The sequence below is a fragment of the Megalops cyprinoides genome, chromosome 12 (genome assembly GCF_013368585.1).
Source record: "Megalops cyprinoides isolate fMegCyp1 chromosome 12, fMegCyp1.pri, whole genome shotgun sequence".
Classification (NCBI taxonomy): domain Eukaryota; kingdom Metazoa; phylum Chordata; class Actinopteri; order Elopiformes; family Megalopidae; genus Megalops; species Megalops cyprinoides.
The window spans coordinates 13,447,903-13,462,689 of NC_050594.1; the positions used below are offsets into that span (position 1 = coordinate 13,447,903).

The following is a 14,787-nucleotide window of genomic DNA, read 5'->3' on the forward strand; positions in this document are numbered from 1 at the left end:
GCCCTTGAGCAAGGTACTTAACCCAGAACTGCCTTATTAAATATCTATCTTTATATAAAGGTAACATGTAAAAAAACACTGTAACCTATGTAAGTAAGTGACTCTGAATAAAGGCACTTGCTAAATGCAAATAATATAATGTAATATAACATATCTCTGAAAAGGTGTGTTGTGTTGGATCTCCTGGATGCCTCAGTGTCACAGGATCGTCCTCTTAGCTAGATGAGATCAAATTGAATAACCAGAAAGGAAGAGCAAACTGTCACTTTGATCATTCCAGAAAGACTTGTCATTGCTGAATGCATTTGAAATGACACTACAAAGTTTGAGGAGAGGGGTGCAAATGTTGTCGGAAAAACATGACACCTCACCTTGCAGCATTTGACCACCATGCTGATCTCAGCATCCAAGCACCTCACTCTGATGCATCACCACTGTGAGATTTTCCAGGTGATGGTTTCTGTTATAAATAGCATCTATGTGAAATGTGACAGGGCCCACATGACATGCATGAGCACATGCATTTTTATCAGTATATACATCATCTATGCATATACTTTACCTTTACTTTTTCTTCATACTCATGTTTAAATAGGAAGAAAAAGCACAACTCAAACAGGGCCCAAAAAAAAAACCACTCTTATCCATGCGCTACAATTAGTGCAGTGCAAGCTTTTACCAGAAAAGTAACATTCAAATGTAAATGTTCTGGGTGTTCCAACAACGTGCACAAGAATATACTGCTAAGGTTTTATATTATCAGGGCAAAGCAAAGGGAAAACGGCGTTTAATGTAATCACCATCATCAGGCCAGCGGATGTGGAGATACATAGGGCTGTTTATGGAACACCTACAGCCGGCGTGTGCCACAATAGGCTTACACTCACTGACCGGTCGTAGGAGGGGGAACGGGAACTATGATTCCGCTATGCAAGTCGATCACGTTATCATCCCGTCTCATGCACTTTCTGCCTGTCATTCATGCGTGTCTCTCGTTATCAGTTCATCTGTCTGCTTCAGGAAAGGGGCCCACTCAGTGTTAGCTGCGGGGGGGCCTCACGAGTTTGCGTTACGGTGCTGGCTATGGCCGAAAAGCATGACAGACTTGCTTAAGGCTAAGGAGACGTGGCCAAAACAAAGTCAGGGGATGAGACGTTGGTTTTAAGTAAAATATGATTTTTATTTTTAAAATTGCATAATTGAACATTTGAATAATCGTGTCTTAAAATTTCTAAAATCAATTATCTGTGAGCAATATGGACAATAGACATTTTTTCTGTTATTATCTTGTTCCCATTTAATCGCTGGTATGAACAGCGGCACCCTGCGTTTTTGCCTGCGAAAACGTGATCAAGTGTAGTTTACAGTCTAATTTTATCTAGCGAAACACGCATATAAAACCTCAGATTAATTATTCTTTACATTACAACGGTGTATGTTGTGTGACGTCTGTTCCAGCTGTCTTTCCACATCAGAAAATGAAAGTAAAAATCCTAACGAGTGACAGATCTCAGATTTGAGATCCTGATTCAATATCCTGAAACTCTGAAATCTAGATGGTTTATTTGTTATCCAGAGATGCCACTTGTCCCCGAGTTTTTAGATCACTTTAAAATGAACTGTCTGTACCTGTACCATGTGCGACATTGGGAGACAGACGGTTTACGCTGCTGAACAGGCACCGTTGCCGTCGCACACTCCTACCAACGCATTTGCGTTGCGTTTTCCCACAATCGAAAAGCTTCCACTCTCGTCGCGCTCTTTGGTGTCACCATTCTGGAACCGCTAGGACGTCTAGTCCAAAGTGCAAAGAATTTGGAGAGATTCAAAGGGGTTTTAAAACGAACAATTCACTAAGCAAGCTGGTCAAAAACATACCCATAAATGTGCGTATTTATTCATTGATAATTATAAAGATATTCAATCTCCCCATACTCGTAACTTCCAACACAAGTCCATAGTTCAGAGGCAAAGTTGTCTTGCTAACATGCAAAAGCACAGTTTAGCTGTGTACCTGGCATTATGTTCTCCCTGCTCTTCGAATCCCCTCGAAGGTGCATTTATAAAGGGAAATGCGCCGTTACATAGTTTTACATTGTCATTAAAAGTTTCGGCCAGAACAGTCAACAACGTGAATAGAAAGCTCAGCCCGTTAACAGCCCTTCTGCGCAGAGAAGGCATGAAAGCAGTAGAAGTCATTAAAAGAGATTCTCTCTCCACCTGACAGCGTCCCCCGTCAGAGATCCATAAAAGATGAGTTAAACTCAATTCTCACAAATATACGACAAAAGTGCAAACGTTTGGCGCCCTAGCTGTATGTACAGTAGATAACTGTTGAGGCGCACTGAGATTTGCGCTCTTCAGCCCTCATTCGTGCTCTTATTGAATACAAGTAGTTCCACCGCTTTTGCAAGGATTGTGTAGTAGTAAACCCCTTTACGCACAAAATAAATGAATTTATTTAAAATAAACAAATAAATGTATGCACTCGACAACGTTTGAGTGAGTCCACGCTCCGAGTGTGTGTATCTGTCACGTCTCCTCGTGATCGAAATCTGACTAAGCAGACATTGGTGAAATGAACTCAGCACAAAAGCACAAAAGCACAAAGCAGCCGCGGATCGCGAGTGAGAATCTTGTCTTTTATTTAACGGTGCATGGTCACCACCCAGTGGCTACATCTGTTCAACGTTCGTAATGGGTAAACGTGGAGTCATTTTTGGAGTAATCAAGCAAGTCATTTTTTTAAATATAATTGCTACATGAAGGGTGGACATCTATGAATGGTGGATGTTTAAACATGTCGTTATGGTTTCAATGAGACTGCAGCTATGAAGTTTGAGAATTAATCCCCCCGTAATATCAGCCGTAACCACGACCAGCAGATGGTGCTCTTTTCACATATCATGACAGCGTGATCGCTTGAATAGGCGTTTTTTTTTAATCATACCTTTGCAACAAAACACATATAAAACAGTCTACCCCTTTATGTCTTTTACTCCGTTGGGTCAAATACACCACACAATTTTGCCCTATATATATTCAGATTGATTTCTGTAAATCTTAGCAGCAAAAAAATTACTTTATTGTCAATTATCTAAAATGTCAATATGTTTGCACCTACATTCCTATAATAGGGAGCAAAGCTTAAAAACAGGTTGGATCTGGAAAGATCATACAGTAGAAAATATGATGAACAACAGGAGGCTCTCAAAGAAGCTTTGTTTAGTGGAAGAATTGTGGGTAGATAGATTGCCTTGTTGAAGTGTTTGGTCACTTAGGCCCTTGGGCCCACCTGAGTGCAGCCCAGCAGAAAGGTACAACCTGCACCCTGTGATGGGTAAAAATGCCTCTGAGAGGGGATTTCCCTAATTGTTGAAAATCAGAAGTCTCATTGGGGCCAGGTTGTTATAAGGTCACTGTTGTGACATATCAAGCCCAGGGGTGACCTAGGGCTGTTGTGAGTCCACACTTTATTCACTGTACACAATAATTGACGGGGTCTTTTTTTTTTTAGCAATCCAACCACCAGTACATCCATTCAGTTTGTGTGTTATGGATAACTTCTCACTATATCTCTCATTTGAAATTTAATTAGGATAGGGTCCACTATCCTAATTAAATTTCAAAAAAAGGTAAAGGTTTTTATGTGACCTGCATATTACATAATCATGATGGTTTTCCATTTGATACCCCAAATACCACTCAGAGGGAGAAGGGGCCAAGGGTAAATGGCCAAGAGAAAATGTGCAAATGCATTTCAACCAAAACCCTCCTACTTCTGCATAAAATTGATAATGGCATTTTCTCCGGATGGCAATTCAGATGTGAGGACTCAATATACATGCCTGCACTCAGCATGGGATCACTGCACAGGCAACAGTAATGTCCTTGTAGATTTGCAGTAATAAGATATATTGCCAACAGCATCACCGGGAGAGTTAATGGTATATATGTTAGCAGGTTCAGGAAAATAAAGAACTGAATAGATACAGCTGCAAGGCTGAATGTATTACCCAGTGAAATGATCTCTCTGTGATCCCTGCGAAAAGAGAGATTGTATGTGTGTGTGTCTGTGTGTGTGTGTGTGTGTTAGGGGGGTGGGGGGGTGGGGGGGGGTATGCTGATCCATTCAAGATATATTATTATAGTGCTGGGGTTGGGGTGGATGGGGGTTCAGAGTACAGAAGCTGAGCACAGTGTGGAGTGAAGAAGAAAGAGTGGTTGCTTGGAGTAGGCCTGTGATGCTTAGTGACACTGGGAGGAGAAAATGATCTGATTATGATGTGGGGGAGGGGGGCATTTGTATGTATGATGACAGTGAATTATGCACGTCAAAAACCTGGTTGTGTGTGTTTGTTTTCATAACTTTCTGGTCAAAGGAGTAACAGGCCAGTCACTGCCACTGTGAAAGCCCACTGACTACCGTGGTAGAGCTCTATGCCTTATGGTAGTGGTATAGGAGAAATTAGCTCCATTTGGCTCATCTCACAGGCAAGGGTCACTCATCTCTACTACAGCCAGAATGCTACTGTGTCATTATATTTAAAAAGTGCTCCAGGCTGCTGATGCCAGGTAGACAGTGAAATAAACTGAGGTCAAATGTCCTGCACCTCCTCTATAGCCAAGGACTCCTTTGAGAAACGGCAGAGTCTCTGTTTACTGAACGCTCCCCATGAATCAGACATGACAGCCCAAGGCCAGCCTATGACTCTTTATGAAACAAAAATCCCATAGGAATTTTTTCTTCTGCTTCAATTTTGTAACTTTTTTCTTTTATTGGTGAAAGAGGGAGAATGGGAATGAAAGGGGAAGTGGGCCAAGACAGCGTGACCCAATGGATCCTCCAGGTTAGTGCTTATAAGGTTGTCTTTGATACATCTGTATGAGAGCTCCACTGCCACACATCATTGGCCAAAACAGCACGAGAAAGGAGCTACTTGCTAAAGGGGCTATAGGTTGTCAATGGTTTCTGGAATGCGTTTTTATCTATAGCAGGTGCGCAGGCTGAAGGCAGGGTCTTTTTTTGGTGACATGCAAACCTCTGCTCACAGCAATGAAACATTTTGGATACTTGGCATGACACACTCTTGAAAAGACTACTTAAATGATTGAGCTTTTTCATTGTTTATGACAAAGCATGAGAAGGAGGCCTGTGGGCATGTTAGTTCATTGATGGAATGTATTTGCATAATTTTTGAACATCAATACACACACACCTATTCATATACACATACCATCACAAACACATACACACTGTTCTCCACCCACACATACACACACACACACACACACACACACACACACACAAATACAGATGCATACACCCAGTATCATTACATTACATTACACACGTCATTACAAATACACACATGCATGAACAGACACACACACCCAAAGGTCTGCTGGCTTCATTAAGGCCCCCAATTAAACTAATTCCAGAAATAGCTTTTTTTTCCCCCATGCCACATGCCGACAAATCTGTGAATGCTGTTGCTCAGTGGGAGGAATGCTGTGTGAGCCGGAGCTCCCCATACTCTCATTATCCAGAGGTCAGACTGCACTCCAGAAGGCTAACACGTGCGATACGAGTCAATGCCGATTTGGTGAATACGTGACCGTGGACTGCTGATTCCAATTTTCACTCATTTGGGACATACAGTACGAGTGAATATTGACTGGTAATGACGTGTCAGTAGTGCTGACTCGCAAATGGGGCTCTGGGATTCGAATGCTGGCTGGGATGGTGTGAAATTTCACAAGAATGCAATTAACCTGAATATGCCAGGGAAAGAAAAACACCCATGAGCAATGTGTAAATGTAAGCAGCCAAAGTTACCTTGGGGTGCGACTTCTGAAGAGATACGAAATGCAGGTATTCACAAATTATCTTTGATGCTGTAGTCACAGGAAGAAAAACCTAGAATGCTACAGGTACACTTGAAAATATCACTGTAATGTGATGAATGGTTGGGTATATCTTCTCACCAGGTTTTCGGTAACTCCATTGGGAGCTGCAGCAGATCAGCCAAGCTCAGTGATATCATCATTCTGTAGTGAGCTGTTCCACCCCCCTCCCCCCTCAGCTGTGAGAGATGGGCTCTTCCTTCCCACTGTTGTGGAAGAGTTGTTGTTCCTTCCTCTTGCTGTGAAAGATTGGCTCTTCCTCCCATCTGCAGTGGGAGATTGGCTTTTCCACCCCCCCCCCCAGCTGGAGAGATGGACTCTTCCTTCCATTGCAATGGGAGATGGGCTCTTCCTCCCCCTGCTGTGAACCACGGGCACTTCCTCCTTTTGCTATGGGAGTTGGGTATTCAGAGAGGCCAACAGAGCTGTGCACTTGCGCCCTGCCTCATCTACTGCAAGGCTGACCACACACGAGTGGTTCATCAGACCTGAGAGTCAAGCCTCAGAGTCTCTGATGATTTCGAAACCCCCTGATCAGCCATCACAGGAAGAAGAAAGGCTGTTCCTCAGAGTGCTGAAAGCTGGCCAAAATAAGTCCCCAGTCCCTGTTATTTGAGTGTCCTGTGAGGTCATGGGAGAGGCGATCTACCCCCTCTTCCCGAGCATCTGGTTAATGAGAAAATCATGGAATGATTAAAACTGCAGATTAAGGCCGCCATGCTCTCTGACGGAAGGTCGGCCATCGCAGCCAACACAGAGTCAGTCTAATCTGGAAGCCACCAACAGCAAGAGTATCAAATTAATGTTAAATGAGTTTAATGAATATGCAAATCGGGGATGCCTCTGAAATTTGGACCAACGCAAGCTTTTAATTAGCTTCGAAGGTGCCACCACACGGAAGGCCTGGTGAAGCAGACAGGAGTGAGAGGCATTGAGGCGTAATGAATAGGTGAATTTTCTAAGGTTTTTTTTTCTCTCAATGACGGAGACATCAAAACGCATCACACAAAGCTGAAATGCTCAGCGAGTCCTCCGTCTGACTCCAGGGGCTCATTGGCTAGGGGGGCTGGAGAACTGACAGGAAGTGGACATATGTGGCCCTCCTGGAGACCTGGCCCAGGGCTTGAGCCATCTCAGGGTTGTGAAACCGTCTGTTGTTGATACAGTAATGAGGCAAAACATGTCTTCTGTGCTGTCACCGTATGGCAGAGGTCCTACAATCCGTAGCCCCCTTCTGTGACTCAGTTTCTCAGCAAGTTCCCTATGCATATCACTACATGCCAAAATGTCCAAATGTCCTCCAAATCAATCATCCTTTGGTTAATCCCTTTTTTAATTGAGCAATTATACACATCAGGTTAAGCCAGCTGAATTGGATATCTTTATCTTGAAATCGCTTGAGAGAGAAAGCAGACTCTTGACCCGCTTCTAGATAAAGGCCAGCAGACACAGCATTTCTGATGTTTGTAGGGCAAGAAGACAGCTGAGCCCAATGCATTTCGCCCTCGATAAGACTGGGGCTGCGGGGTGGGTGTGGGGTCATACTGCTTGGTGTCCACAGTTTGTTTCCCTCTCAGAAGATGAAACCGTAATGAGGTGTTCTCTTGTCTGGAGAATGACAGCTTTGAACCCAGACGACAGACTATGCGGCTTGGTCACCGTCGGATCTGACAGTTCCACGTGGACACAAAGGACTCGTCCCACTGATCATGCTGTAAAGACAGCCTCCATCTGCTCTCCCCTGAGCGTTTTTTTTTTTAATCCTGTCTCATTAAAGCCTGTCTGGGTGGTGAGAGTTTGGTTCAGGTGGCGGGCTCCCCCACTGGCCTAAAAATACAACAGAGCAGCAGCGGCGAAATTCAGGAAATAAGGGGCTGTGGAATTTAAGCAAACAAGCTCCTGTAGGAATGCTGAATCTCTGAGGGCTGTGGAAGGCTCTGATAATGAGCCCTGGCACATACCAGACTAAAGCACCTTAAGGCATGTCTCAGCCATTGTTCTTACACATGCGCGCACACACACACACACACAAACACACACACACACACACACACACACACAGCTACACACTTGCATATGTACATGCACAACACACAGACGTGATGCGCATATGACACACTGGTGCCCATATACATACACATGCACACACATGCTTATATGCTCGGGCACAAATATGTGTACTTGCACACATACACATGTACCTACAACTATGTGTGCACACCCACACGTGATGCACAGATGACACGCACACACATATATATGAGCGCTAACACATGCACACACACACCTGACCTCTTGTTCTTTCAAATGACATGAATGACCTTATTAATCATCTTTCGACTAACTCTTTGAGCAATTGTTAAAGTGTTCATCTTGTGGTCAGTGGGCTGTAAGTATCGTCCACCATTATTTTCCATTATGGTTTCATCTGACCAACAGCAGACTATTGTAAAGGTAGGTAGATAAAATGAGTTGACTCTTCTGTGTTTGGAACTCTGTCATACACACACACATCTCAATCAACCCAGAGACACACCTCAGCTGTCTCCATGGTGACTGTCCCATGCCTAATTTCCAGAAGTACCACTGAAATTCATTAATGTCTGCCACCAATTACTGCTCAATACCCTTCAAGAACTCCTCTGGGGAATCTTACCTGTCAAATAAATTGGAGATTTCAGCAGTGTGTATTATTTGATCAGACTTTTTCTTTAATCTTTTTTTGCAGCACAGTATTTGAGTGATTTCACTGTTAATCACAATATTTTGATGGGTAAATTATGACATGTTCTGATATGTATTTTAAAAAGAGGAGCATATTTTCTCTTTTTTCTATAGAGTGCAATGCAGGGACCATAAAAACAAGATGTGTAGACTGTCATCCCTTGTTAGGCCTACTGCCATTAATTTGCTTACATTTACAAAGCTGGTAATTTTACATCCACACTCTTTGAACAAATGAGACTGTTTTTATCAATGCAATTCAGGCATGGAATCTAGCAGCAAGGTCCAACCTGGGGTTAGAACCAGCAACCTCAGGGTCGGGGTAATCCGCACTCTACATGACATTCTCTCCCACATTCACTCACAATGGAACTTTCCTGGAACATACCACTATACGCAAAAGAGTATACTGATGGTCTGTGCAAGGAAATGCAGCCAAAAAGGACTTACCATTATACACATGAACAGGACCTTTTCAGCTCACTGTGTTCACCTGTGTAACACCAAATAACTATTCTAAATAAATTATTTCCATTACTGGAGACATTTATTTGGGGAGACAGTTACTCCCTAGTCCTGATGCTACTTTAATGATACCTGTTGACCTTGATCTACACGTCATTTTATATGACGTGCTAATTATCTTTGTAATAAGATTCCTTTCCATACTACTGCCGGGTATATGATGAGGAATAGGAAAGAATACAGAGATGGCCTTTAAAACTCAGGGTCTGGAAGACAGACAGTGCTTCTAATGGCTTTACAAAGTACCCACATTCTGCCTGATTGTCCAGTCCACGCCAACTTGGCAGCTGTTAAATTTAATAAATGCTCCCCCCATGGCCAACTATGGCATCCATATCTGCACCGTGCTAAATTCATGTTTGGAGATAATCACGATTTCACGTGTGGTTACAGACCGTGGGCTCAGATTATCCTTTCAGCAATGAGATAAGCTTGTTTCTGGCAGATTGCAAGACAGACAGGATTCCCCTCCGTACAGCACAATCTAATATAAACACAGTTAAGACTGGATAAAAGGTTAAATGCAAAGAGTTCACATTTTGGGACTCGCTGTACCATTTGAATCCCCAGGGGCTGTACGCACCACAGATATGCCTCTCTATATGTCTTATGAGGACAATCAATTTTCTCACCCAACGTGATTGTTGCCATCTGATGAAAAATTATGAACACAAAACAGAGACATGCCCTTCCCTGGAAACGGTTGTCTGGCGTTCCCTCCGACTCGTTTAATAACAATTTCACTTTCAAGGCGCTGCATTAAAGAGGAACGTCTGGGCCGCCACTGAAAATGGCCATTAATCATCAGCTGGCCGCACTGTTGCTCTGTTTTATGGCCAGACACTCTCAATGACCATCTGAAAACAGCGAGAGGTGCCCCCCCCTCCCCGCCCCAATACACACCCCCACTCCACCTTGTTGACAAATAGGTCTTGGGATGGGGGGATTTGCAGCCCCATCCGTCAGCTTTCACTTTCACCCTGTTCTTTCCTTTGCTATTCAGTCGATTGCTTCTTTCCTTTCCCTTTCTGTGTTTTTTTCCCCTCCCTACAGGACCCAGCTGACAAAGCCTACCCATCAGTCATCCATTATGTGGTTTGTGGAGCGGGACGATTTCATTTCAGCTCAGTATCTCTCTCTCTTTTTTTTCTAACACATTGCAGCAGGTATAAGTGTGATAGCTACTGTCATATGTGCTGGAAGTTAACAACAGCAGCCCTGAAGAAAAACACAATGAGACAGACTGAAAAAGAATCTGATAGAAGATTATGCCGTGGACATAACTGGTTCTACACAACTGCGGAGGCATGACACCGAGCTGAGAATTGAGTTTGGCCTTAATATCTATGAATGCCTGTCAAATTGGTTTCTAAGTGACTGTTGAAAGCAGTCCATTCCTGCTCATTAACACACTCAGCACCACCCTGGACTCCCAGACACCTTGGAATACTAAGCCAGGTGGGCTTACCTGAAATCTCTAATGGGGCTGATAGCTACAGTGTGGTAAGGAACAGGGTCTGTAACCGAAATATCGCTGGCTACTTCTCTTCTACCCCTCTTCTACCTTCTAGTCTTTGCACACAGTAGTTCCAGGCCTAATTTATTTGGAGGGGCTTATTTAACAGGGGACTATCCAACACTGTTAGCTGTGAAGCTTCTTCTCATTGAGTTTCACACAGTACTTTTGTGTTGTGGATACTGTTCATGGATGGTGCTATATGCAGGATGCCTTTCTCTTCTTAACGCATTCTATCTCGTCCCAAACCTACCTACAAACTGTTCTCATTATTATATCTAAGAAATTTTTTTTATGTGTTTGAACAAATATGTAATTATACAGCAATAAGTGAAATCTGGGTATTTTAGAAGAGGAGCAGTGTGCTGTGTTTAGGAGCAGGGCTCATAAACATTGCCAGTCTAATTCCCACGTGGGACAGTGTGTGATGTAATGATGTAATAACGTGCAAGCCATTGGCAGCCCTAGGGACGCAGGTGCGGACCGCCTTCAGGGTAGTCTGTCGGAGCAAATAATTAGCTAATTAAAAATTAGTGACAATTACTGAAATAATTCAGAGGTTCGGTCAGACTCAGAGGGCATCTGAGGCTGTCTGGATGTAGCATTCTGCTGTTCATAACCATGAACGAGCAGGGAAACACAATGCATGATTCATGGGACGACATAGACATATTTCACTGCTGAGGTGGAACTCAGCACTGGGATGTTCACTGGAACTGTGTGATGTCTATGTGAGAAAGTTCTCAGAGAAATCTTAACCAATTGGATCCTAAGAATTCTTTCTGCCTTGCTGTTTGGTCAGTGCGAAAAGTACTCTTCCACATTGTGACGTGTCACCATCAAATCAAAGTACAGATTGACACTGATCTATTCAAAGCCATCATGGATAAAAAAAAATTCAATATGAATTAAAACTCAGGATTAGTCTTTTGGCCTGGTTATCTGGGTTCTCGACACACTCTAGAGCTCTCTGACAAATCCTTAGTATCTGAAACCAATACTGATTTGTTTCTGCAGCTGTATAATGCTAATTTGTCATACTGCAGTATGTATTGTCAAACACTGAGACGAGATAGAATATTGACATTTCTCTCAGAACAGAGAGAGGGATCCTTTCTGTGCTGTTGTCGTTTTAAAGCACGAGTTGGCTGGCACACATGTGGCGGGTGTGGCCTCACGTTGCAGGAGCTGCGGTTTGGAAGTGTGAGCTGGCAGGGTCTCCATCACACTGAGCGAGCTCTGTGATACCAGGATGCTACAGGTTACCTGGGGACAACGACAGTGATTAAGATAAACCTCTCTGCTGTGTTATTATGCTATTAGAGAGACACAACAGCCACTGATCTGTACCAAGGTTCTCCCCTGGACTGAACCAAAATTTAACCTCAATTTTAACTCACATTCAAAGGAATGTAAGTGTTACTTTTTCACACTTTTGAAAGTTCAGCAGTCATTACAATGAATGGAAAAATGTGTTTGTACTTATGTGTAGGTCAAAGTTAAGGATTTAAGTGTAGGAGAAAGTTTGGAACACATTTAAATGTACAGAGAATAATAAATAGTTTCCTTTATTTTGCACAGATATATGGTAGTCTTTGACCTCCCAGAAATCCAAGCTTAACTGAAAAAGCTTAGTAATGAAAACGGGAACATACAAGAGACTAATGAGAAGGGGAAAGAACTGAGTCATTTAAACAGTACCGAAAGACACATAAACACATAAAACAGTGCAAAAGTATCGAGAGATTAAACGAAATTCTAATGACAAAAACAATGGGTTTGGTCTAAACACAAATTAAAGCATTTGGTCAATTCCTAAAGTTAAGAATATCTTAAAATTCTATGATATTCTATCTACATTCTATGACAGAACACACAACAGTATTTAGACGGATGGCTGTAACTGGTCATTGTCCAGACTGATATTGACATTTTAAAGTCATACACACAGAGAATTGCTGCAGAATCCTACAAGGATTCTGTGAAAATTTGAACATCTTGAATGCTTATTATCAACATAGTGCATTGTTCCATTTACTTTTGTTTTTCAAATCTGAAACAGTGAACAGAATAAATAATTCGGCTGTGAGTTGAGTTTCCCTTTCAGTGTTACAGAGGGAATTGAATCGTCACTAGATTTCTATTTTTTCTGCACAAAAGTTTCTTTTTTTGCAAAGAAGAAAAGAACCCCTCCAATGTTTTGATTTTTACATTTGTCTTTGAAAATACGCCCACCCTGAGAGCTGACACATTTCTCCGATCCTTTTTTGTTCTTTTTCTCTAGTGACTAAACGATATCTGGAATCCTTTTTAAAATTAAGATTTAGTCTTTTAGTGGATGTGCTCAGCTGAGAATGGGCAGTGAGGGTAAAATATATTCTGAAATATTACTTCAATGTGGCTTTAGAATAAGTAAGGGTAATGACAAAATACTGATAATCTGTGTACATGTATGTGTTATTTGACTTAATTGTTTATGTCAAGAATTACCCTACATAAATTACCTCATTATCTGTCTGAGTAAAGCAAGGCTACTATATGATATTAAAAAAATGGTGCTTTTGGATGTTTAGTGATGACCTCATATGGAATACTCACTGAACCAAGACTACATAAAGTAAAGCCTGACCTTGTGTATAAATTTAGAAACTTGTTGAAAAATACTGTAAACAAACATTCAGTTTTGTCCTTCATTCCTTTCTCTGAACTTGTGAGAGGACACCTTCTGCACTCTTTTCTCATCACTTGGAGAGCTGATAAAGGTCCTGGTTCTCATACATCTTGCAGGAACAGAAGAGCATACAGCAGTCCTTTCATGTCAAAAATAAAATATATAAAAGAGGATCCAGCTGAAAACACTTTACGTCTTCTTATTAACTTTAACCCGCCGCAGACACACCTTCTGTCAAACCTTCAGTCTTCCAATCATGGAGAAGGAAACAAGGAAGTCACTGCACAGTTTAACCAAACCTGCAGTCCCCATTTGGAATTGTCTGTGATGGTACTTCCTATTGGTCCCATCAGCATGTTCCCTCTAGGAGTTGGGTGGAGCTCACCACGGAGGTGCTGTGTGTAAAAGGGCATGGAAGAGCAACACTGCAGTTCTGCCTTCTCTCTCCCTCTCCTCTCTCAGATGTTCTCCAGAACGTCGCAGGGCACATACCCTCTCTTCTTCCCGCTCGCCACCCCGATGAAGCCATTGTGCTCATCCTCGCCACTTACGCAAATCTGAAGGGAGAAACGAAGAAAAAGATAACCATGCATTTATTTTATTTGTGTTTTATTAAGTAAGCAGTGACTTAATTGGGAGCAGGGGGTTGGAGTCTGGGCTGCCTCTTGTGCTCCCAGAAGTCTGCAGGTTTTTGGGATGTTCACAAGGGAGCAGCTGTAATACTCATTAAACAGGAAGAAGCTCTGATGTCCTTGAGTGACTCTCAAAAGGAGCGTCTCGAAGAGGCAGCCCGGTCGGGGTCATGGTGGCCCGGCCTTTCCTCTCAGCCGGTCGATGCCAAACAGCATTGTGGGAAGGAAATTGATGTGGGCAGCCTCCTGACACACCAGATAACACCATGGCAACAGCAGATGAGGGAGCTCCTGGTGGGATGGCTCAGCTCACTCCTTTCAAGTAAGCATTCCGAGGGGAGCGCTGACCTCCTGGACCAGACGCAGCAAGCAATGTACCTAGAGCATCTATCTGATGTCAGCAGTGCAAATTTGCTCTAGATGAGAAGGGCTGGGTGTTCATACCTTCAAGTAAGACTTTTAGAAATATGGATATTGCATGCACACCACTACATAGTATTTGGCTAGGAAGAAATGCAGTACAATGAGGGACAGCTGCTTGTAGCCAAATTAAATACGAATCTTTGACTTTAAATGCAGAGACACGTGAGGTCTCATGTTATCTTCACATGCAGTTCACTCCAAGTTGCAAGTTAATTAGCAAGGAAATTAGACAGCTAATGAACAGGTAACAAAAGGAAGGTTGAATTTTTGTTGCATTTTTTGATGTTACTGTAGTTGTAGCAAGAAGTAGTAAGAGAATTCTGATTCTGAAGGGTCTCTGTACACTGGTCATTAAGTTCTTCTGCACCCCACCCCAATGCTCCATGAGT

General features: G+C 42.6%; 1 protein-coding gene across 1 annotated transcript in view; it reads right to left on the minus strand.

Annotated features, from left to right (window-relative positions):
• Positions 1-13,561: 13,561 nt before the first annotated feature.
• stac (SH3 and cysteine rich domain) overlaps positions 13,562-14,787 on the minus strand; it is a 39,424-nt gene continuing 38,198 nt past the window's right edge. Inside the window, exon 11 of the mRNA XM_036542547.1 lies at positions 13,562-13,900. Within this exon, the coding sequence (XP_036398440.1) occupies positions 13,802-13,900 (99 nt within the window). The 3' untranslated portion in view covers positions 13,562-13,801. The remainder of the gene's footprint in view (positions 13,901-14,787) is intronic.